At 44.0% G+C, this 26,122-nt stretch overlaps 1 protein-coding gene across 6 annotated transcripts in view; it reads left to right on the forward strand.

The window, feature by feature from the left end:
- The window catches only part of Nedd4 (NEDD4 E3 ubiquitin protein ligase), an 87,119-nt gene that overhangs the window by 40,362 nt on the left and 20,635 nt on the right, over positions 1–26,122 (forward strand). The window contains exons 2-9 of one of the 6 annotated variants that reach the window (XM_036193944.1): positions 4,480–4,530; positions 6,029–6,090; positions 8,474–8,576; positions 14,899–15,062; positions 18,443–18,560; positions 18,651–18,815; positions 21,955–22,020; positions 24,198–24,317. In XM_036193944.1, coding sequence (XP_036049837.1) covers positions 4,480–4,530; positions 6,029–6,090; positions 8,474–8,576; positions 14,899–15,062; positions 18,443–18,560; positions 18,651–18,815; positions 21,955–22,020; positions 24,198–24,317 — 849 coding nt within the window. The remainder of the gene's footprint in view (positions 1–4,479; positions 4,531–6,028; positions 6,091–8,473; positions 8,577–14,898; positions 15,063–18,442; positions 18,561–18,650; positions 18,816–21,954; positions 22,021–24,197; positions 24,318–26,122) is intronic. The other 5 variants (XM_036193940.1, XM_036193939.1, XM_036193941.1 and 2 more) reach the window with 5 other exon arrangements.

Here is a 26,122-nt window from a genome sequence, read left to right on the forward strand (position 1 = left end):
AAAAAATCTTAGCAATTGCTCTCTTCTTTGAGCAGTTTAAGTAACTTTATCTGGGGCTTGGAGAGGTGGCTCATGGGTAAGAGTGTTCTCTGCCCTTTCCGCGGACAGATTGGGTTCCCAGGACCCACATCTGGTAGGTCACAACAGGTAGTTCACAGTTGACAGTGTTGAGTAATGAATAAAGTCATGGCTCTTTTGTGATGAGGTAGAGAGGATCTTGCTGGCTGAGGGTGACGTGCAAGCCTGGCAGGGACAGGCTATTTAAGTGATGACTGAACGCTTCTCCTAAATGAATATCTCGTCCCTGGGGTGAGTGCCAATGGAATGTTGTGATCCTGACTCAAGGATTAGTTTCCACATAGACTGATTCATAGCCTATGCATTCCACTAACTGGTACCCTAGAACTCCATGCTTTCTGCAAGGCAAATTGAATGGACAAAGACTTTCAAGGCATTGCAACAAAGGCCATCGGTCTAGTTTACAGTTATCGTTGTTAATAACAAGAGTTCCTCTGAGACGGAAGTTGGGACCTTCCTAATTGTTGGAGTTTCCAGGAACTATTTTGCTAAGAATGATCTTTCCTCATGACCAAGGCTCAGCCCTCTTACAGGGTCTTGGAGCTTAATGGACACTAAAGTCCATAGCAAATGTGTTTAACTAAATAAAGTATTTATTTGAAACAATATGAGCCTCACCTAAGTAGCAAAAATTATTCTCGAGTTTGAAGAGCTTTTAATTGAGTTGGGAGGACACATGATTTATAGAAAACCATGGGGGGACGCTATAACACAGAATAAACTGCCTACTAAAATTCCAGTGTGTATGATGGCCCATCTTACATTTTTATCACGGTGACAACATGCCTAACTGAAAAGTTCAGTGTTACTTTTCTAAGGATTTCTGTCGATTCTGTTTCTAGAATTCCTCCTGACCAAAGTTGCACTTTTTAGATTGGCCATATAATTGACTTCCATCTCTTTTTATTTCTTTCTTGCTTTATTTTTCCAGAAAATTATTTTAAAGTTTTTTTTTTAATTGTTAAAAGTTTCACTGGGGGAATGGGGTGCACTTCCTGTTGGAAGCTGGCCTGGAAGTCACTGTGCAGCCAGGAATGACCTTGACTGAATTCTGCTGCCTTCGGCCACCTCTTCAGTGCTGCTTTAACCAGGCATACACCACCCCACCTGGGTTATGAGGTGTTGGGAGTCCACCCCACCTGAGTTGTGCAGTGCTGGGGGTCCACCACACCTGGGTTATGAGGTGTTGGGGTCCTCCTTGGGCTCCCTGCCACTAGTCAAACACATTACCTGCTGAGCTACATCCTCTGCTGAGCTACATCCTCGTTCCCAGGTCTTCTGTTAGACACAGAACCTTCCTCTGTAGCCCAGGCTGGATTAAATTCAGTATGTACACAAGGCTAGCTACAAATTTAGAGCAGTCCTCTTGTCTCTGCCTCTCGGTACTGGGGCTCCAGGTGTAAGGCACCATGCTTGTCCTTCTTATTTTCTGATCCTTCACTTAGTGCTTGTAGAATTTCGTCTATTGCTGAGAATCATTCAGTTCATGAATATCCTTTGTTTTGTTTGGGGTGCTACATTGTTTCTTTACTGTCAATGCAGTTAATTCTTTATTGGGCACTGTTCACCATGTGCCTGTTGTTCTTTATTGTTGTTGTTTGAGACAGGGTTCCTGGAACTAGCCCTGGCTGTCCTGGAACTCACTATGTATAGACCAGGCTAGACTCAGACTCACAGAGCTCTGCCTGCCTCTAGCTCTGAGGTGCAGGATTTAAAGCCTGTACCATCAGGCCAGGCTGTTTCTTGTTTTTGAGAGAGAAACAGTGTGAGGTTGCTTTTGGGTTCTGAAATGTAGTGCTTTTCAAACTCGGGCAGGGGAGAGCTTTTACAGACAGTAAGCTCTGCAGCTGTCTCTGGTCACTGGTCACTTCTGTTCTTCACAGAAGACACCTTGTATTGTCCCGTTTTATACACACAGTGATAGACATAAGGTGTTTTCTTTCTGTTGGATTATATAACTTGGGGTAAACTGGATCATAACAGTGATATTTACTTTATCTGATTCTCAAGGTGCTGATGGGAATTAACTTGCAATAAATAAGATTGCCTCACCTTCACATTTATTGTCTGATATACCTAGGTACATTCTGGAAGCCTATCTACTCCTGTAGCGACTAATTGAAACAAACGTCATAATATAAAATAGGATTCCTACCCTAATCAAATGGTGGCCCCGGATGCCCATGAAGATGGGTTGTGCCTAAGGAATGATACCCACGCTTGTCCTGTTGTCTACATACTTGTGCCCACATATGTGTCCTCAAGTGTGCTGAGAGTAGGACTAGGTAATAGGTGTCACCACAGTGGCTTCCTGGTGGGGTTTGGTGCCACCCTTGCCATCATTATGTCTAAAAGCCTCAACTCGGGGTGAAGACTGGAAGGAATGCTTCGTGTATCCTTCCACAAGGCGTTAATCGGGGAGTATATCTTAAAAAACTGCCAGCTCCTTCCATGGGACAAAGGAAAGTATGAACGTTCACATGCTTGACCCAGGCCCTGAGCTCAGCATCGTCATGTTCTAATGTGCCCTTGCTCTACCACAGGCTGACAGGACTTTCCCCTGCAGTAGGAAAACCCAACCAGGGAAAGCTGCTTAGGAAAGGTTATTTTGGTAAAAGACACAGCAGAAGGGAAAAAAACAAGTGTCTGGAAGGAAAATTCCATCACAATGAGTACAACCTGATGAATAATGTTCCTGGCCCAATAGCATGAGGAACAGGTCAAGGCCATTCGGACCACCGTCGATAGGACCTAGTATTCCTGGGGGATCCATTTCCTTTCATACGTTTATCTATTCCCAACTTGTGGCCAAAGGTGTAAAATTTCTTTGTTTTCTCTGATTACTTTCTCCATGGGTGCACATGTGTGCACATGCTTGTGGAGGCCTGAGGGTCATATCAAGAGTCATTGTCAGTGGTCCACCCACTCTGCTCTTGGATATAGGGTCTCTCATTCAAGGCTGGAACTTGCTGATGTGACTAGTTGACCTAGCCAGCGAGGCAGAGAGGGAGCTCCCGCCTGTTTTCCTCAAGGTTGGCGTTAGAGCAGTCCACTGCACCAACCTGGTGTTCATTGTAGGGTCTGGAAACTCCACTCTGGCTTTACATTTGCAGGCAAGACCTTCAGCCACTGTAAAGAGATCTGGCGCCCTCTCCTGGCCTGCAGTCACACATAATAAATACATAAATCTTTAAAAAAAAAAGAATCCTGTATAATAAAGCAACCTTTGGAGGCATCACCACCTGACCTCAAGCTCCAGTATAGAGCTACAGTAATAAAAACAGCTTGGTATTTTCATAAAAACCAACAGAATCAAATTGAAGACCCTGACAATCCACACACATATGAACACCTGATCTTTGACAGAGAAGCCAAAACTATACAATGGACAAAAGAAGGTATCTTCAACAAATGGTGCTGGCATAACTGATGTCAATATGTAAAAGATTACAAATAGATCCATATCTGTTGCCATGCACAAAACTCAAGTCCAAGTGGATCAAAGACCTCAACATAAATCCTGTTACACTAAACTTAATAGAAGAGAAAGTAGGAAGTACTCTTAACGCATTGGACCCGGAGATCCCTTCCTAAAAATAATAATGATGTGCTTACTCTTCCCTTCTCCATAGTTATCAGGTGTGGGTTCATTGCGTTTATCAAAACTTAAGCTGTTTTCCCAAACATGGAGAAGCTTTTAGTCTTTCAAATAACGTCCTGTCTTATTCTTCCCAGTGTTTGATGTCCAGTACGATTCTCTGCGAACGGTTCTTATGGAGAGAGTGTGTGGTGCTCTTTCCAATGTCCACCCTTTGTAGAACTTTAACTCAGCTGGGTTACAAATGCTGCCTCCACTCGGGTAACAGTGTCCGGTATCAGTACTCAGTCCTTTGAGCCTTTACCTTTAATGGGGGTGGGGGTTCAGGGGTCAGCGAGGGGCAGGTGGACTTATACACAGATTTGGAGAGTTACCATCTTTTTTATGAGGTTTTCTCACTTTCCAGTAATGTTGCTAACTCTGCACTTGGCTTTCCCACTCTCCGCGCCAGAACATTGCAGACGTTTGCTTTAGGACTCAGCGCTTCCATGTGTTCTGTGTAGCTGTGTGACTGAGTCCTCCCCAGTGCTGGACTCTGTTGAGGGGTGGCACCTCCTGCTTCTCTGCACTTCTGTCTGCATTCGTGGGGGCCAGTCATTTTGTGAAGAAGGACTGCTTTGTTACTGTTGCCACGCCACCCCAGCCATTGTACCACATTACTTTGCACCGTTACCCTTGCCTTTCCCTCCATGCTGTAGCGGGTTAAACAACTTACTTTTGTGTGAGTGGGTGATGAGTTTCTCTTCAAAACATAATAATGAAATTAAATGTATCAGTAATGCTGTTTTTCCTTTTTTTTACAGACCAGAGATGATTTCCTGGGTCAAGTGGATGTCCCTCTCTATCCTTTACCGGTTAGTATAGGTGTCCATAGTTTTGTGTTTGTAATTTTTTTTTTTCCAAGACAGGATTTCTCCGTGTACTTTTGGAGCCTGTCCTGGATCTCGCTGTGTTGACCAGGCTAGCCTCGAAGTCATTGATCTGCCTTGCTCTGCCTCCTGAGTGCTGGTCACTGCCGCCCGGTCGTGTTTGTGATTTTTAATAACTGCCACCGTGAGTCTTTATTGTATGAGCTCTTTCCCGAAATTCATCTCAATTTTCCATTTCACTTTCTATAAGATTTCCTTATATGAGCTCCAACAAGAAGGAGAACTGCTGGGATTGTTAGGATGAAACTAGGTTATAAAGGAGAGGGTTTGGAGACATCCTTCTAAGTAGAGCATCGGGAGCCTAGGCTCAGAAGGAAGTAAGACTGCTCAGCAGCAGTGGTGGGAACCGAAACCCTGAGAACCGAGTTGGAAATAGAGCAGTGAGAAGGACTTAGGAAACCTTTCAGAATCAAATGTTGGGGGCTCAGAAGTGAAGAGGACTGTCACAGAGGACCTGAGTTCAGTCCCAGCACTTGACTGGCATCTCACAACCACCAGAAATCTCAGGCCCGTAGGATCCAGTGCCCTCTTCTGGCATCTGGTGGATCAGTTTGGACATGTTTAATTTTAATCTGAAGTTGGATAATTGAAGGTTTACAGAAGCGGTTAGTGGCGGCAGCACACAAGTAAATTGTGTAGGGAGAAGAAGCAGGAGGATGAGGCGGTCTCACTGTCCAGATAAGCCAGATAAAGGGTCGGATGGAAAGCCATAGTCGGCATGGGTGGATCAAAGGGAAGTCAGAAGATAGAGTGTAAAGAACAAAGAAAAGAATGTATGCTAGCCTGTTCCTGTAGTCCTGACACTTGGCAGGCTGAGGCAGGAGACTATCAACTTTGAGGCCATGGTGGCTTCATAATGAGACTTCCCTATAAATAAATAAGTCAGTGTAATTTCAAGGTATGAGTGTGGTAGTGCAAAGAAACACAGATGTAATAGAAAGCAGAGGGCTGGGGAACTGTCAAGGTAGAGGGAAGCCAGTGCTCCTCCGTCATGGCCGAGATGCCTGGCCTGCTCAGTGTTTAGTGCCTTTAGCTTTCAGGAATACATTGGACCCACTCTTGCCTTCTAGGCCGTTTCTGTTTCTGTTTTAGAATGCTCTGTATGCTCTAACCAGGCCAACCTACTGACACTTTACATATCCCATGTACCTCTGGGTCAGCATTGGGCCCCACCCCACCCACTGCTGCTCTCCTGCCTCCCCCCTGCCTCCCTCACCGTGTGTCCCTGCTCCGCTGGGTCCCCAGCTCGTGTTCTGGTTATCTGTTCACCCTCCTCTTTAAGTTGAAACTGCCTTGGATAAACCTCATTGGCTATCATACTGCCACTGGGCACAGTTATGACTGCCTTTTCTCATTCTTCAGGTATGTCTTTCATTATGGATCATAAATGTTCTTAAATTCCTCATCCCCTTTCTCATTTTAGACGGAAAACCCAAAAATTGACAGACCATATACATTTAAGGACTTCGTTCTTCATCCAAGAAGGTCAGTTATGCAAGATTATAGTATATTAAGCTTAAATTTTTTGAGATTTTGCTTATGTCTATTTTATATATATTAGTGTCTACCTAAATGTGTACCATGGTATGCAGTCCCCTAGGAGGCCAGAAGAGGGTGTTGGATCCCTTGGGACTGGATTACAGACTATTGTGAGCTGCCATGTGGCTTCTGGGGATTGAGCCATTAAGCTATCCCTCCAGCATCACACATTAAGTTCTTTGTATGTATCTTCATGAAACCTTCACCCCCCTTTTAAAAATCTATGATTTAAACACCCTATAAAAAAGCATTTCAGCCGTGCGGTGGTGGCGCACGCTTTTAATACCAGCACTTGAGAGGCAGAAGCAGGCAGATCTCTGTAAATTCGAGGTCAGCCTGGTCTACAAAGCTAGTTCCAGGAAAGGCACAAAGCTACAGAGAAACGCTGTCTCAAAGAACCAAAAAAAAAAAAAAAAAAAAAAAAAAGCAATTCAAAAATACTGTATTTCTCTTTTAAAAGCTTTAGTTATTTTAGATTTTAAAATACACTGAGGTAATCTGAAGAGATCCTCAGTGGTTAAAAGTGGACCCACCACTCATGTTGGATGGCTTACCACCGCAGCCTCAAGGGATCTGATGCTCTCTTGGTGTTCTTGGACACAACACACACACACACACACACACACACACACACACACACACACACACACACACACGTAAAGGGATCTGATGCTCTCTTGGTGTGGACACAACACACACACACACACACACACACACACACACACACACACGTGCATCCAAATAAAAAGAAAATAAATCTGTAAAACTGTAAAATACTTGGTTCACATTGCAAAAAAAATTATAAAATAGAGACAGACAATAGGAAAAACAACCCTCGTATTTATTACATAGATAGGGATAATTTATAATGTCAACCCCTTATATAGATAGAGGTGATTCATATTGTCCAACTTGATAGGCACAAAAGCAAATTCAAGAAAAATTAACTACATTTTGCAAATTTTAAGTTAGAAATATTTTAGAAGTCTCATATACTCAGAGAATATAGCATGAACAGTGAGTAGATTTTAAAATCTGAGTAGCATACTTGTAATACCATGTTCCTGAACTGGATTACATGGTTTACATGTTTTTTGTTTGTTTGGTTTGGTTTTGGTTTTTCGGACAGGGTTTCTCTGTATAGCTTTGGAGCCTGTCCTGGAACTCACTCTGTAGTCCAGGCTGGCCTTGAACTCACAGAGATCTTCCTTCCTCTGCCTCCTGAGTGCTGGGATTAAAGGTGCGGCCATATGTAATCTTTTAAAAAGACTTATTGTTTTACTTTATGTATGCAGTATTTTACTGAATGTGTTTGTCCGACTCACATGCATGCAGTGCTCAGGCAACCCATATAGGGTGTCGGGTCCCCGGGGACTGGAGTTACAGCCAGCTGTGAGCTGCCATGTGGGTTCTGGGAACTGAACCTGGGTCCTCTGCAAGAATAGAAAGTGCTCTTAACCACTGAGCCATCTTTCCAGTCCTCTAAAATTTTAAGTTGTAAATGAAACTCCTTTTGGTCTTTTGTGCCACATAACCCAAGTAAAATCGAGTTAGAATGTTTGATTCGCCATCATGAGTCCAAGTAACAGATGGAGGACCTTGGGGAAAACTGTAGCATTTACTTGATTTCTCTCAGACTAAGGAATGCATTTGAACAGTGTATTATGGGCACTTAATTCTTTTTTCATTTAAAATAACTACATTAGCCTATTCTTTGTAATATAAATATAAAACAACGTAAAGGAGCCCATGCTTTGTGGTTGGGTCCTGTATTTAATTTCTCTAGAAGTCTCGGAGCTGCATCTCCTTTCTTCCTTTAATTTTGGACTGTTTGCAGTATGTGCAACCAAGAATAGCTAAGCAGATAGTTTCCCTCTTGTTTGCTTGCCCTGCTAGCTGCCCCTTTGATTGCTAGAAACTCTGTGAAACATCTGTTTCTTAAACAAATATAAATAAATAAAATAAGTTTAAGTCTCTTATCTGTATTGAGTGTGCTACACACACTAAAGCCACCTGGGCTTTCCAACCCACCCCACCCCACCCCTCGGCTTGGACCTCCACTGAGGAGCCTGGGTTTCCTCTGACCCTCCTCTTAACCATCCCAGCACCCTACCAGTGGTGGAATGGGCTCCCTTTCTCCCTCTTCATCCAATCCTTTCCTTTCTCTCCACCCCTGTTCTCTCTGATGAATGCCTTCTATCTTCACAGAAACATGACCTTGAACCCCATTCGTAGATCCCCTCAGAGCCAGCAAGGTGTTCCATAAACTTACCAAAGAAATATTTTCTTGGTATTCAAGTTTTGTGAATAATTATTTTCTTTTCTGCAGCCACAAGTCAAGAGTCAAAGGTTATCTGAGATTAAAAATGACTTACTTACCGAAGAACAGTGGCTCGGATGACGAGAGTGCAGATCAGGCTGAGGAGCTGGAGGTGAGGCTCCCTCTGAGTGAATTTGCGTACTCTGCAAAGGAGCTGTCTGTTGGTAGAAAGACAATCTTGTTCAGAGAAACTAACACTAATAAAAGTCACTGGGATTTGATTTGACCAAATGTCCCTTAAGCAGCTCTTTCCTCTGGAGATTTCTCTGTAGAATGGTTGCTGTTGGTAACTTAAAGGCTAAAAAACAGGAAATGGAATAGTTACCAACACAAGTATTTATTATAACTACATGATTGACTATTTTTAATTTTTCAAAGCCACATCCTAGTCTCCTTTAGAATAAAGAAAATGATTAAGTATTTGTGAAGCTAAATAATAATAATCTTACTATATTAGAATTACTATAATCTTATTATGTAATAATTACATTATTATAAAAGAAATTTACGATATGTAATTTTTGTTACTTTTCTTGTTGTGCTTATTTGAAATAAGTATAAGTTTATGATTTTCATGGGTGTCAGGAATAACAAAGTCCAAGCTGGGTGCCTGGACAGAGCCCCACTTATCTGGGTATGTGGAGAAAGAGAGTTTGGGGCGGGGTTGGCTTTGAAAACTGAGCCGCAGGAGCAAGCCTGCTCTATGTGGCCCTGTGTCCTGTGAGAGACACTGAGCTTTGGATCCCTTAGGTTGTTCTTTTGTGGGGTAGCAGAACTGTACCTGGTCACCTTTAGGGCTTCTTCCCTAGGTTCTTTCCTAGGGTCCTTCAGCTGCACACAGGGTGTGTTCCCCACTGTTCTGGAATGTTCTGTATCTTGCGTGCATTCCTCCCCTGGTGTGTTTCTTCAGCTGAGGGTCTGCTCTGATCCACACGAGAGCTGGGAAACCAGGACCTCCTTGAGACCTGGGCTCTAGCTCATGTTTCTGGATACCTTGATAAACGTTCTTGGGGCCCAGAAGTTAAGAGCACTGGCTGTTCTTCCAGGGGTCCTGAGTTCAATTCCCAACAATCATAAGGAGGCTAATAACCATCTGTAATGAGAACTTGTGCCCTCCTTCTGGCATGCCGGCAGGACACTGTATACATAGTAATAAATAAATCTTCCTAAAAAATTAAAGGAAAAAATATAATGTTCTAGAGCAGGGAGTGAATGAGCAAAGCCTTTGGTATTTATATAATGCACTAATGAAATTTTTGCTTTGTGGGGAAATGTCTGAAAATAGAAGCAAAGCTCTTCTTTCAAATCACCAAATACAGATGACCCTAAGCTGGTGACTGAAGCTAGTTACTCTCTTAAAGATGCATCCACCTGCTTGCTTACCCTTTCTTGTGATCTGTTTGTCTCTTTTTCCTTATAATAATTTTTCCGATGTACCCTTTTTTAATATTTTGCTTATTGTGTGTGGTTGTTTAGCTTGCTTGTATGTCCACATGCTATGTGTGTACACCTGGTACTCATGAGGTCAGTGGTGATGTTTTAGATCCCTTGGGACTGGAGTTACAGGTAATTGTGAGCTGCCATGTGGGTACTGGGGATTGAACACGGGTCCTCTGGAAGAGCAGCCATCTCTCCAGCCCCTGTTCTTACTCATTCATTTTCCCACCCTCCCCCCTTCCTTCTTCCCTCTCTCCCCCTGTGTGTGTGTGTGTGTGTGTGTGTGTGTGTGTGTGTGTGTGTGTGTGTGTGTGTGTGTGTGTTTTCTGTGGTACCCTAGTAGAAGTCAGAGGACATCTTCTAAAAGTTCATTCTCTCCTCCCCCGGAAGGTCTCAGGGACGGAACTTTGATCATAAAACTTAATAGCAAATGCCTTTACCTCTAGAACCATCTCACTGGCCCAGATTTTAAGGTTTCAAGAGATTTGTTAGGAGAGGTATAAATGTGTGTATATGACATTGTGGTGCAGAGGGTGTCTTGCGTTGTGGAATTATATTTGAAATATAGAGTGTCTGCTATGAAGAAGGAGAAACTTTCCTAGAGAAAATTTAGCAGCGTTTCATTCCTTAGGAACCTGTTCTGGGGTTTGTCTGCACACGGATCACAGACACCTCATTCACGGTTCACTTCTGTGGTGGAGACTGCCTTTGCTTCATGCTGTGGCCTCCCCTCGTAATGTTTGAATTCCTCCAGAGTCCACTGTATAATTGCAGGAGATGTAAGAATGTCGTTTATTTTTGAAAAGGCCAAGGAATTCAGACACACAAATGTGCTTATTTACCTTAGGGGCAGCCAAAGACCAGAGAAGTCTTGCCTGGTTTTTTGACATCTAGTTTATGACTAAATATTTAAAATTCTACTACTTGAAGAAAACAATTGTAATTATGGAGAGAGGCGCCCTGGGCAGCTTACATTTCTGTGTACATTGTACCTCAGAACAGCAGTTCTGTAACATTTCCCTATGTGCTCCTGGAGCCTTAGGGTATGCTGTGTGGATTTTACAAGATGACGGGGACATGTTTGTCTGAGCGCTGTGTCCTCACTTTCCGGCCCCTCTGACTCCATGAAATTGTAGGTATTTGTATATTGGCTTTGAAACTAGTAATTAGGAAAATAGATAATCCATGTTTCTTAGAGAGGAATTCTTCCGAAAGACTGAAAACATTATCTTTCCCAGTAGTATTTGGGGTACAATTGTACTTCCTCAAACTTGAAACCGTGTCATTTTTTTAAAGGCCTAAATTAAGTTACATTTTTTCATTTTTCTTAATGAAATTATGTGGACACCACTAAAGCAGATCTTTCAGAGCGAAATATACATTTTCAAGGAATCTTTCTGGGACCAGGGAGATGGCTCAGTGGGCAAAGCGCTGGCTATACACAACTGAAGACCATCCTCTACACCCATGTGCTAGCATTCCTGCAGTGAGATTGAGGGTGCCTGGAAGCCCGAGGGCCATCCAGTCAGTGTGTGTTTCTTAGTGGCAGAGATAGCAGGAAAGATCACGCCCAGCAAGGCAGGAGGAGAGGACCAACTCTGAAATGTGTCCTGTAATCTCCACATACATGGCATGCAAGCACCTCTCTCTCTGTCTCTCTATCTTTGTCCCTCCCTCCCCCTCTCTCTTTCTCTTTCTTCTCTCTCTCTCTCTCTCTCTCTCTCTCTCTCACACACACACACACACACACACACACACACACACACACACAAATAGAGAAAAAAATTTGGTACTATTTCCTACCTCTAAATAGTTTTATATTCCTTTTCTTAAAAGTTTTTTATTCATCTGTTTATGAATGTCCCTGCTTGAGTTATGTGACTGTGGAGTCCAGAAGACATCAGATCTCCTGAAACTGGGCTTAGAGGCAAGCACTCTACCACTGAGCTAAATCCCAACCCCGAGGCACACCTTTTGTTTTTGTTTTTAGAGACAGGATGGGTTTCTTCATGTAGTTTTGGTATCTGTCCTGGATCTCAGTATGTAGACCAGGCTGGCCTTGAACTCACAGAGATCCACCTGGCTCTGCCTCCCGAGTGCTGGAATTAAAGGTGTGCGCCACCACCGTTCAGCTGTAGAGACACTTTAAGTCACTGTCCTAACCACTGAGCTGTCTCTCCGGTCTGATGTCACTTCCAGCGTTGGGACCATCCTTTTTTAAATAGCCTTTCTTGTTCCTGTCTTCATCACAGAAGGCTGCTTTCATTGGGACATATCCCTGCATGTATGCAATGTTTCTTGATCACAGTCACTGCTCCATCTTCCTCCAGGTCCCTGTATACACAAGATGAGAGGTTCTTTTATAAGGCTCCATATTAGGATCATGTGCAGGATAGGAAAACAGACAAAATGAAGATGAAGTGAGAGAGGAGAAAAAGAGATTGGAATGTAAATAGCAGGGGGAAATGAGGCACAAGGAAAAAGAAAAATAGACAGGAATAAATGAGAAGGGACTTAGTTTAGCTTTCCGTGTAGAATCCTCCACTAGGTAACTCTCCTGTCTCCTCTCTCCCTGCCCGCTTCCCCCCTTCCTCAGCCCCTATCTCCCACATCTCTTCTTGACCCCCCCACCCCCAGGTGTGGGGTGCAGTCTTCTAATGGTGCAGTATTCTCTTCCCAGCCTGCGTCTGTCCACACATGATCACAGGCTCTTGAGAGGAACCCAGTACATGTTAATTATTTTTATCTGTCATAGTACCAAAGACTGTTCTAGAGTGTCTTCCTCTGCTTTGGTTTAGCAGGGCTTGGGTACACATATGTTCATGGTTTTAAGTCAGTTGTATAATTCTTCTCCTTTGTCCGTTCAGAATTTGCTGTCACATTTAACATTTTTTTTAACATTTGAATATTACGCAGTCTGTTGTGTATTCTGGTATAAGGTAGGGATCCAAATTAATTTTTTCCTAACAATGGCCCATTATCAAAACAATCTTCCAATTTCCCCACAGATTGAAAATGTGCTTGTCATATGCTGAATTACTCTGAGCTTTGTTCTTCCTGGGTTCCTTTAATCTGTCCGTACCACCCTGCTCAGCGCTAGAATGTTTTCTTATAGATTCATTTCCATGCTCCTCTTCCCTTACAATGATGTTGGTTATGTCTTGTTTGTATTTCTATTTGAACTTGAGATTTATTTAAATATCTCTAACATACAATAATTTTTGTCAGAAATTTGACAAAATTGGCCTGGGGAGATGCTCCTTCATGCCGGATGTATGTGGTGTTGTGGCTGGAACCCAGGGCTTCATCCAGAAGCTTTACTGAGTTAAATGCCCTAGCCCCCTGTTGAGAGGTGTGTGTGTGTGTGTGTGTGTGTGTGTGTGTGTGTGTGTGTGTGTGTGTGTGAGAGAGAGAGAGAGACAGAGACAGAGACAGACAGACAGACAGACAGAGATGGTTTATCTGTATAGTCCTGGATGTCCTGGAACACACATTGTAGACCAGGCTTGTCTCAAACTCAGAGATCCACCTGGCTCTGCCTCCTGAACGCTGGGATTAAAGGTGTGTGCCACCACCACCCAGCAAGAGTTCTTTTTAATTTTTATTATTAGGTGTGTGTGTCAATGTGTGGTTATAGTACTTGAGTGCTTGTACCCGCAGAGGCCAGAGCTATCAGGTCACCAAAACTGGCATTACAGGCTGTTGTTAGCCATCTGATGGGGATTCTGGGAACCAAATTCAGGCTCTCTGCAAGAATAGTATGTGTTTAATCACTGAGCAATGTCTCCAGGCTGTGTTATCAGGTTTTTAATATAAAAGCATGTCATTTATACCTTTTTTACATAATTCCTTACTTTAACTACCTTAGGGCATTATGCATTTTGTCTCTTTTTAGTCTTTTTTTTTTGTTTTTAAGATTTATTTATTTATTTTACTGAGTTCTCTCTGCACATATCCCTGCAGGCCAGAGGAGGGTGCCAGATTTCATTACAGATGGTTGTGAGCCACCATGTGGTTGCTGGGAATTGAACTCAGGACCTTTGGAAGAGCAAGCAGTGCTCTTAACCTCTGAGCCATCTCTCCAGCCCATTTTTTAAAAAAAATTTATCTATCTATCTATCTATCTATTTATTTATTTATAATGTATACATAAGAGGGTGCCAGATCTCATTGCAGATGTTTGTGAGCCACCATGTGGGTGCTGGGAATTGAACTCAGGACCTCTGGAAGAATAGTCGGTGCTCTTAACCTCTGAGCCATCTCTCCAGCCCCTCTTTTTAGTCTTAGAGTACCAAATTCCTGTGCATTTCTTTTTTGAATCCCTTATTTAACTTTGTTATGACCTGACCACAATACCTGTCCTGGGTCCCTGGGAGAAAGCAAATGCAGACAACAGAGTGGTGTGCCCATCACCACACACCTCGGTTGGTGAGTGTTTCTCAGTGACCCTCCTGTCTGTGTTGGGCCTCTGAAGATTTGACCTCAGTTGACAGCTCTTTTCATGTCTCTGGTGTTTGTTGATTTCCTCCATAAGCACATCTCTGTAGAGAGATGATGACCAGCGAGGCCCCTTTACATCCTTGTTCAGTTGCCCTAGACAGTGGCCAGGGTCAAACTGATCATTTTCCCGGTACCTCCAACGTCACCATCCTTCTTCAGGTTTTTAAAGGGTTTGGGGTTTGTTGGTGGTTCATTTTTTGTGGTTGGAGGGTGTGTTGATTTGTTGTTGTTTTGTTCTTTTTATTTCTGTTTTGTATTTTAAGGATTTTGAAAAGTTTTAAAGTATTCTTAAAATTTAAATGCTTATCAGTTGCAGAAAAGTCTTGGTTACAAAATATTCACATTCTGGCCTTGAGAGTTGGGAATGTACTAATTTTGTTTAAGCATAGTTTCTAGAATTGAACGTGTGAAATTCTTCTTTAATTCCCTTTATTTATAATTTATACAGTTTTTAAAAATGTCAAGTATAACTTAACTGCTTCCATTCTGTTTTTCAGCCTGACTGGGTTGTTTTGGACCAACCAGATGCTGCTAGCAATTTGGAGCATCCAGAACCTTCTCCCCTCCCCCCAGGATGGGAAGAGAGGCAGGATGTCCTTGGGAGGACCTACTATGTAAACCATGAATCTCGACGAACACAGTGGAAAAGGCCCAGCCCTGAGTATGTGCCCATCTGGATATATTGGCTACTACTTTGCATGTTGATGCCATGTCTTGAGTAGGTTCATAGAGAGACAGGAGTCACTAACCTATAGTAAGATAAGTGTTACTGAAAAACTATCTCTGCTGAGGTGTTTTTTGTTTTTTTCAAATGATTTGATAATATTTAAAATCTTTTTGAGTGCCAACAAGATGGCTTAGTGTATGAAGGGCACTTGCCACCAACCCAGGTGTGATTCCCCACATCCCACATAGTGGAAAGAGGGACCAAATCTCAGAAGCTGTCTCCTGACCACCAAATGTGTGTCATGCCATGCTCACACCTATACACACACACAAATTACTGGGGGGGGGGGGCAGCTGTGGTTCATTTGGTAGAGAGCACTTGCCTACCATGCAGGAGGCCTGAGCTGTCTCTAGCACCGCACACAGTGGAATATGGTGCTGCACACCTGTACTCCCAACACTGAGAGGTGGAGGCCGGAGGATCAGTTCTTAACTACAGCAAGGTTGAGACCAGCCTGGACTTACGTATTTTATGTGTATGAGTGTTTTGCCTGGTTGTATGCCTGTGCAGTAAGAACATGCACATATCATAGAAATTTTTGTGGTGGGCTGTTAAAATATAAAATTTGTTTTCTGCAATGTTTTTGTGCTGCTGCAGATTGAACAAGTATTTCATTCAGCTGAGCAAGCAGTCTGCTGCTCCCTACAACCACAATATGACATTTTTAAAACATAAAATCTTTTTAAATCCTAGAGGAACCACTAATAATGGTCCCATATTAAAGACCCTTCTTTAGTTTGGACAGTGGTCACAAACCTTCCCACATGGAGAGAGCAAGGATGGAATGACCTTTGATATGTTCAAATTCATATCTCCTTAGTGACTTCCTTTTAGTACAAATTGTACAATGATCTCATCTGGGCTTGGAGGTTTAGCTCACTAATAATGTGCTTGGCTAGCACTGACCCAGGTTCAGTCCCCAGCGCCAACACAAATGAACAAACCAACAAGCACTGTACATGCTTCCAGACTTCCGTGTCAAGAACCCTCTTCCTCTCCTGACCCTCACCTGGCTGTTCTTAGTATTTTGGTATTTGACAAACACTTCGTTTCTCTTACTGGTCAGTTAACCTCCTGATACTGTACATCTGATATTTCCCAAGAACTTAAGTCCTGTCCGCCAGTCCCTCCAAAGTAGACCAGTAGTCACACACTCTGCCACTGAGGCATCACATTCCGACTGGATAGTAGGAGATTCTACAAAGCCACCCTCTTGTCTTTGACAGGCAGACCTGCTGAGCAGAATCATGTGTGTGTCTTTCACTGAGGCTGGTGTAAAAATCAGATGGGAAAAAATGTTTTTAAACATTTCTTAGAAGGAAATGTGACAATTCATGTTTACCAGCCACAGCAGAGTAAGGGGATCTAGTGGCTAGATGGGTTGGGGAAGCCATGGCTGTGGGCAGAGGGACAGTTGGACACAGCTCCTGTGCTCTGTGGACCAGTAAGAGGGCTAGGCTTGGTCTATAAAAGCAAGAGAAGAACCTAAGTGTTCAAGCTGCCTAGCAGTGACCCACGAATGCAGTGGTGAAGTGCCAGGTCCTGAGATTGGCTTATACAAAGTCATCACAGTGTGTACCCCATCCATCACACAGAGTGTACCCATCAATCACACAGCACCCCCAGCTGTCCAGTGTACTCTTTGTTCTTAAGTTTTATTTTATTTTGTCCATGTGGCTGTTTTGCCCACTTGTGTGTCTACGCACAAGAGGGCATGAGGTTGCCTGGAACTGGCGTTACAGACAGGTGAGAGCCGCTCTGTGGGTACTGGGAAGTGCACTTGTGTCCTTAGGAAGAGAAGCCAGTGCTCTTAACCACTGAACTGTCTCTCCAGACTCAGGATCTGCAATTTTTTTAATATGTCAACTTAAAAGTAATTACATCTAAGAGCTGAGTGTAGTGGCGCATGATTTTAATCCCAGCACTTGAGGCAGGGGCAGGCAGCGCCCACCCCAATAAGTATATTTTTAAAAAACTAGTTTTCTGACTGTTTGTTGTGGCCAGTGTGATGGCTCAGTGAGTAACAGTACTTGATGCTAAACCTGACAACTTGAGTTTCTACCTCAGGGTAGAAATCGAGAACTAATCCTTGCAAGTTGTTCTCTGACCACCACATGCATGCCCCTGACATTGCAGGTACACACACACATACACAGAGAAGTCCATATAAAATGCTTTAATTAACATTTGTGTTACTGAACATGTGAATAAAATTCCCAGTTTGATAGCCTGTTTATATTAACCAGAAGTAACTGGGATAATGTAACTCAGAAATGCCTAAGGTTTGTGCCTTTCCTGGACTCAGATGCCTAATCTGTTAAACTTTCAAGGATAGGGTCCTTGTACTGCCTGCCCATTTGCCTTGTGCATATTGCATGGAGAGTACTGCTCCTTGTTAAAAAGACCAATTCTATCAGTTATTTAGTTCATGGAGTTATGATATGACTCTAGCGCTGCCTTGGGTTTTAATCTCCTGATAAGATGGTAAATTAATAGTAAATGAGTTATAAAGTGATCTGTGGTGTTCAGTTTTGTCAGCTTGAGGCTAGAGTCAGCTTGGAAGAGGGAACCTCATTTGAGGAGTTGTCTCCATCTGATATGCCTGTGGACTTGTCCTGGTGTCCTTTTCTGGATTAATGATTGATGTGGGAGGGCCCAGCTCACTGTGGGTGGTTCCACCCCAGAGCAGGTGGTCCTGGGTTGAATGAGAAAGCAGGCTGAGCAAGCCGTGGGGAAGCAAGCCAGTATGCTGCACCCCTCCTTGAATTCCAGTCCTGACTTCCCTTGATGACCGGAACCTGTAAAGTAAAATAAAGTCTTTGCTCCCTGAGTTGCTCTTGGCCACTGCAGCACTGTTCTAGGCACAGTGGTGAACCAAATTCCAGCTGTTCCTTACCCATTTGCCTGAGACCTCCCACTTCTCTCCCTCTGACCCCGCCCCCAGACCAGTACCCGTGTGCTGACAGTATGATCAGCATATGGAAATAGCTTTTAGGCTGGACAGATTACTCAGCAGTTCAGAGCATTGACTGCTCTTCCTGAGCCCCAGGTTCAATTCCCAGCACACACATGGTGTCTCACAACTATCTATAACTCCATTTCCAGGGTACCTGACACCGTCCTACAAATATCCTTGCATACAGATATACGTGTAGGCAAAACACCATTGCATGTAAATAAATTTTTTTTAAAAATAGCTGTTGACCAAATGTAATCCATTTATTCAAAGTATTTACTAACTGCACGCAGACTCCTTGATTGTGGTTCTAACTGTGGTGGGGCAGGAGTGATGCCTTCTTACACTTCTGCCCTAGGGATGACCTTTCTGATGCTGAGAACGGTAACATTCAGCTTCAGGCTCAGCGGGCATTTACCACCAGGCGGCAGATATCAGAGGACGTGGATAGTGCCGACAACCGTGAGTCTCCTGAGGTATGAACCCTTCTCTTGGTACTGTTTCCAGCACATCTTAAAGCAGTGGATGAGTGTATGTGTGGCTCAAGTGGATTCTGCTCTTTTTAGAATTGGGAAATTATACGAGAAGATGAAAACGCTGTGTATAGCGGTCAGGCCTTCCAATCACCTCCGTCGGGTCACGTAGATGTGCAGGCTCGCCTTGCAGAGGAGTTAGATACCAGACTCGCTGTGTATGGAAATCCGGCCACTGGCCAGCCAGTCACCAGCTCAGTAAGATATCTTAGATTTTGTCATGGCTTTGTGACTTCATATTATAAGTCTGATTCAACAGCTCTGTTTCATGTAAACCTTTGTCTTAAATTGCGTATAATGACAACATGTTGGGACTCACAGTGTAGTGGTTTTTGTCACTTAGCCCACTATCAGTATGGAGCAGAGTGTGGATATCCTAATGGTCATTGTAGTCGCAAGGCCCCTTACTCGGCATCCTCCAGGCAAAACCACCAGAAACACTGAAACCAGAGCTGAGCTTGCACATTTCAGCAAGAGAGAACACACAAGATTGGTGAACGGCTGACAGGGCGGGCAGTGGGTATTGGCTCCTTGTGGGTAATTGTAAAGGGAGAGTATAGGAAACAGGACTTGGGTTTGCATGCTGTCTGGATTGGAGAGAGCTGTGTGCCTGGATATCTCAGAACTCACCCGAGATGACCTAACTCAGTGAGGAGGAGAACAGAGTGGTCACCTACTTGCCACGATGGAGCAGTTGTTCGGTGTTTTATGGATTAGTTAGGGTTTTTATTTTGCCTGTGTTCAGGCACAATTTAGAAGGCATCTTGAGTTTGCCATGACCTGTGTGTGCCAGGCTATTTCGTGTTGGTGGTGGTGGTGGTGGTGGTGGTGGTGTGTGTGGGGGGATTCTTGTCTTTCTTGATTATATGAAGGTTTTTGTTTTGTTCTGTTATAATTTATTTTTATGTGTATGAGTGAAGGTTCTGACTGCATTTAAGTGTACCGTGTACATGCCTGATGTCCTCAGAGGACAGAGTGAGTAACTGATCCATCCCCGGGAACTGGACTTGGAGACAGTTGTGGAATACCATATGGGTGCTGGAACTGAGCTCAGGTCCTTTGGAAGAGCAAAAGGAGCTTTTAGCCACAGAACCATCTCTTCATCCTCTCTATGAGGTTTACCATTACTTCATAGATGTCACCAGTATACATGTGTAAATAAGAGCCATGTGGATTAAGTTGGAGAGGCTGCAGGGTCCAAGCACCCCAGCATACACCCACCCCTGTGAGAAACTCTGGCTGGTTTTTTCTAATCTGTATTAGGATGCAGATTCAGTGGAAGGCAGAGTGTACTCTCTGTGGAGGCTCTGGTCATTCTCTGCTTTGTTCAGTAAGTGTTTCCTGTGGCTGGCCAGGTGCTAGGCACCATAAATAATCATTCTCTGGGAGTCCATCTGTAATAAAGTGGATAAAAAGCCCTTGCTTGCACTAACCTCCATTCTAGTACAGGGGTCATCGCTGTGCCCTGTGGGCCAAATCTGCAGCTGCCTGTTGCCAGAAATCAGGTGGCATTGGAATCTAGCCATTCCTACTTGTCCATGGCCACGTTCACACCATGTCTTAGCATCGAGCAGTTAGAGGAACCTAGTATTCAGTGTTGGACCTCAGTGGGCAATGTTTACAAACTTCCAGCACCTTCTTCAAGCAGCTTCTCTATGCGGCTGATTGTACCTATCTATATGAATGCCCATCATTTCACCTGCCCATCTGATTCCTTCCCTTCTCCCACCTGCCTGTTCTGTTTCCCATTCATTTAATTATTTAATTAGTCAGGGGTCTGGGAAAGAATTTGTTAGACTTCCAGTATAGGTATGGGGAGAGACTGAGTAAAGTGTTTGCCATGCACATATGAGTCCCTGAGGACGATGCTCGGAACCCATATTAAATACAAACCAGGTGTGATGCCTTACTTTGTTGTCATGCTTAGGCCATGTACCAGTGTCACCAGTTAAGAATATTCTAATCTTGTGTTTAAATCTGAGACAGTATTGAGGTCTACAAAACAATAAATGGTTCTCCCTTCTTAACTTGAAATTATGTTCCCTTGGTGACTATTAATGGCTTGGGATCTAGTACCCTAAACATTTTAGATACATTCATAAACATACATGTATACACATATACTTTTAAAAAATTTACATACTTATTTTTAATGTATATGTGTATACATCTGTATGGATCTGTATACGTGTTTGTGCACTTGAGTGTCTTACCCGTGGAGGCCAGAAGAGGGCATCAGATCCCTTGAAGTTGGAGATACAGGTAGTTGTGAGTCACCTGATGGGTGCTGAATTCCAAAATCTGCTCCTCTGGAAGAGGAGCAAGTACTCTTAACTGCTGAGCTATCTCTCCAACCCCTGCACATAATTGTAAATGGTCTATTTCTGTGTGTATTACTGTTTTGTGTTGGTGGGTTGTGGGTTTGGGGTGTGATAATCAAACTCAGCCTTATGCATACAGAGCATGTGTCCTACTTCTGAGCCACGTCCTCATCCCCATGAGATCATCTTATATATGCCTTTATGAACTTTTTTCACTTGCTAATTGGACTGTTTCCTTCTTTTAAAATCACCAAAAACCATCTTCAGGTTCTGGCATTGCTCTGTACAAGTTGTCCTGACAGTATCCACCGTATTCCTGTTGTGATGAACTTAGATTGTTTGCCATCTGTGTTACCATAAACAATACAGTTTAGGATATTCTGATTTCATGTATGTTTGTAAGTTTGGATGTCATTTAATAACAAATATAAAATATTTCAGTTAGTGTTCAGAGCTTGTATATCAAGGGAAAGGGGAAAAGAGAATATGGGATTTCCAGGAAATAAGTCATTGGAGTGGAATGCCCAGTGGTGGGCTGTAAGGTCGGATGTGACTGGAGATGAGGAAGAGTTGGGCCCAGGGTGGAAGTGCTGTGTTTGGTGCTGTACATCTGAGTGGTAGGTGAAGTTCTGTAAGAGGCTTCAGCCAGAGAACGGGGGACTAGAGCCAGCCCTCTCGTGGCAGTAGGAAGTGCTTGTCGCTGTTGAAGTGATTAAGGTGACAAATGGGGAGACTGATTAGGGAGAGAGGAGCCACACCCTAACCATCAGGACAAGTGAATGTTTTGAGCACTAATTAGAAAGACTGCCCAGGCTGAAGGAGTGAGTTAGCACAGGAAGATCCAGGTCCAGCAGAGCGGTCAGGAGAACGTGTACACACAGAGGGGGTGGAGGGGGAGAGAAGGCATCCTCCTGTGGGCCTCTCCTTAGCGTGCTTTCTTCCTCTCCATCATCATCACCCTCATGCTTGTCTGCTCTGAGGGAAGACCTAAAGCCTTACTTGTTTCCTCCCTCAAGAATCATTCCAGCGGAAGTGGCAGCTTGCAAGCCTGTATCTTTGAGGAACAGCCTGCACTTCCTGTGGTAAGTTTTCTCCTCTCCCCTCAGCCAAGAATGAAAGATAAAGACTCGGTCATTTTTAACTATTGCATATCACAACACTGAGTATGAGTGACTGCTGAGCAGGGGTGAGGAGACAGGGGTGCAGCCTTGGAAGTCAAACCTCAGAACTGTAGCTCATGTGAAGCAGGCCCTCTGCTGATGACGGTGGGTGGGATTTGCCTTCTCAGCTGGGCCTCTGTGCTGCTGGGAGCTGCTAGACCAGTGCTTCCTCATACATGACACCCAGCAGCCATTTCTGCCCTGTTTGAGGTGTCTAGTCAGAAACCTCTATCACTCAGTCCAGTGTGTCTACCAGTGGCCAGGTTGGAGTTTTCATTTCCTGGTGCCTTCTCTCCCAGTGGTCTCAGGCCCACTCAGTAGACCCCTGCCATTTAACAGTGATTCTGTCACCTCTGTCCTCTTTCCTACTCCCTTCATTATACCAAGTTCTCACTTGTGTGGTCAGTTTGGTTTCGTTTGTGACAGGATCTCCTGTGTCCTGGGCCTGCCTTGAATGCCTGACCCCCTACCTCCATCTTTTAAGAACTAGAATTACAAGCGAGGCCGCCATGCCTGACTTGTGCTATGCTGGGGATCCCACAGATAGCTTCTGCTCGCTAGACAAGCACTCCAACAACTGAGCTCCACCCCCAGCCAGCCCCTCTTGCTTTTTCAGATGAAAGTAAACTCTGAGGCTTCTGCCTTTCCAACCCTCCTTCCTTGCCTGCCACCCGCTGCCTTCTTCCAAACTCCTGACTGTCCTCAAAGTCCTAGGGTTAGGGTTAGGGTTAGGGGGTTCTCTTTTTCTCTCTCTCTCTCCTCTGTGCACATTACGCTTCTCTTGGGAGTACCTCCTCACTTTCCCACCAATCATCACACCTTTGAGTGACCATCAGTCATGAGAGAGAGGTTCGTGCGTTCATGGAATCACAGCATGGGAATGCTTAGGCTCCAGAATCATCAGCTCAGCAATGGCTTGTCTAGTCTTCAGAAGACGGTTCCCTACCGAAAACCATTCCTGTAGTCAGACTTCTTGTGGGACTGCCAGCCTACAAATGACATGGAGACTTCTTATTAAGTATGAAAGCTTGGCCTTTAGCCTAGGCTTGTTCTCAACTAGCTCTTATAACTTAAATTCACCGTTTCTATCCATTTGTGTAACCCGTTTCTATCGATCTATGTTCTGCCACATGGCTTTCACCCCTCTCTTCCATTCTGTATGTCCAACTTGTTCCAAGTCTGGCTGGCATCTCCTGTGTGACTGGATTCTTCCTAAATTCCTCTCTCTCCCCGGAAGTCCCACCTATTCTCTCCTGCCTAGCTATTGGCCATTTGGCTCTTTATTAAACCAATCAAAAGGTACCTTAGACACAAACACTTCTTTACAGTGTACAAAAAGATTATCCCACAACAGATTCCTTCCATCCTGTGCTAAGGATGAAGGGCAACTGGCCTCGTCACTTTGACAACAAATCATACAAGCCTCAGAGGGAATACCCTGTTACTCTGTTTTGGGATTCACATCCTGTCTTGTCTGACCTTCTATCAGACCAGAGCATGTGTAAGCTTTGACAAGATCTCAATATGTTGTCCTGGCTGGACTGGAACTCACTTGGCAGATGAGGCTGACACACAGAGATTCCCTGCCTCTACCTCCTTGCACTTAAATGTGTTTTCTGGGGTTAGTGTGTTTTTGTTCAGATATCAGCTGTTTCCTTAGATGCAGCTACTGAGGAGTCATTTCCAAAGTCTCAATTTACAATCTGTGAAGTGGGCCAGCGTTAGTAATAATCTCATCAGTGTGTGTGTGTGTGTGTGCGTGTGCGTGTGCGTGTGCGTGTGTGTATGTGTGTGTGTGTGTGCGTGCGTGCGTGTCCCTCTAAGTATATGGCTTCTAGTGTTCACATGTTTTATCATGTTCATTGTCTGTTTTCTTTCTTCCCAAGTGAACTGCTGTTTTTTATATATTTTAAAATATGATTTAAGATGAGGTTAATTGTTCTAAATTCAAAATGTATCATCTGCCCATTTTCTGTTGTGATGAGTGGTTTTAGTCCAAAATAAAATGAGGGTCGTTTCAGAGTGCTAGCGGGAAGAAGGCCAGGAGCTTCCATCTGGAGCTCTCCCTGGTTAACACGGAGTTTTTTTGTTACCGTTAGCTTTTGCCTACTTCATCTGGATTGCCACCAGGTTGGGAAGAAAAACAAGATGAAAAAGGACGGGCCTACTACGTAGACCACAATACCAAAACAACCACTTGGGCCAAGCCCACCATGCAGGTACTCTGCACTCTTAGTGGGTCTTCTTCCAGCTTCCTGGGTGAGCTCGGACAGCACACTGCCTGTGGACTCCAGTGTGTAATTAACTCAAACAAATCCAATTGGGACTAGAACACAGTAATAGTCTAGTCCAGTGGATGACAGGACATTTGGTGATTGTGTTGTAGCGTGCATGCATGAGAGACTGAGTGAGTAAGTGTGTGTGTGTGTGTGTGTGTGTGTGTGTGTGTGTGTGTTGTGTTGTGTCATGTCTTCATTCAAGAGTGCATGCATGTGTGGAGGCCTCAAGGTGACACCATGTGTGTTCCCCAGTTGCCGTCCATTTTATTTACTGAGTCAGGCTCTTGTGCTGAATTTGGAGTTTTGGTCTCTCACACACTGGGACTATCACCTAGCCGCCATACCCACCTGGCTTTTTTGTGTGTACTGTGAATATGAACTCTGGTCTTTCACACCCATGGAGATTCTTATCCATGGAACCCTGTTCATTTCGTTTGCTAATGGGTAGTCTTGGTGATTGATATCTGTGATAGAAGTTTTGTGTTTATGGAGCTGAAGAATTGGTTCAGTGGTTAGATAGAGTACTTGTTGCTCTTATAGAGGACCCAGATTTGATGCCCAGCACCTACATGGAGGCTCCTCACCATTCATAACTCCAGTTCTAGAGGACTCGATGGCCTTCTTTCTGCCTTCGTGGACACTGCGTGCACTTGGTGCATACCCATGCATTCAAGCGAAACACACACATAAAAGCAGCTTATAATTATTACCTCTTCTGTGTAGCTGACTGATGTTTATCTTACCATCATTCACTGAATTTCCTTTTTATTTCTGTTTGTTAATGGAAGGTGGAAACCACAGGCTCTGTGTGTGTGTGTCTGTGTCCGTGTGTAGATCAAAGGACAACTTACAGGAGTTAGTCCTCTCCTGCCATGTGGGTTCTGGGGAAGCAAACTCAGGTGTCGGGCCTGGCAGCAAGTGCCCTTGCCCACTCAGCTAGACCAAAGCCACTTCTGTGCGGGGGTGTCCACTGTGAGTCTTACTTAGTGGGCCAGGCTAGTTCTCTGCTCCAGGCACTGTACCTCCTCACAGCTCTGCTCCAGAGGCCCACAGCAGTTAACAGACATCTTCCTGAGTGTTAGTTAGCTAAGAAAATTAGTATCACTTAGTTGACTAAATTACTATAAAAACCGATTGACAGAAAACTTCACTTAAAATTCGGGGGGAAAAGATGAGAATGTTAGTGATTTGGAGCTGGAGGGCTTGCTCAGCAGAGGACCCGAGTTCAGTTCCGTCACTGCTAGCCTCCACAGGTTCCTGCATTCATATCCATATACAGACACACATCACAAAAATAAATGTTTAGGACTGCATTACAAGAGTGCCTTCTCTTCACGGGTTAAGCTAGCTATTTTAATTATATTATTTATTTGTGAGTTCTCTATAGTTTTACAGTATGACTTAATTAATATGCCAGGCCACATTGGAGACCAGTCAGCTACCATCGAGCCAGAGCTCTGCAGGCCTTCAGCCACAACTCCCCACCAGTGACAACACCCCCACCCCCGTGCAACGGGCAAATCTGCATCTGACCCTGAGCAAAGGTTCCTTCCTAAAGGTTGGGAAGTCTGGCATACACCAAGTGGGAGGCTTTACTGAGCACAGCCCCAGACTCCTGCCTGGGGGACTGCCATGCTCCTCACTTGAAGGTGGTGGTTGTCACGTGTGAGTGCAGTCTGGCTTTCCTCATAGGCAGCGAAGAACATGGAAAAGTCTTAGTTTGGGCTGGCTTTCTTTTTGTTGTT

The sequence above is a fragment of the Onychomys torridus genome, chromosome 7 (assembly GCF_903995425.1).
Source record: "Onychomys torridus chromosome 7, mOncTor1.1, whole genome shotgun sequence".
NCBI classification, from domain to species: Eukaryota; Metazoa; Chordata; class Mammalia; order Rodentia; family Cricetidae; genus Onychomys; species Onychomys torridus.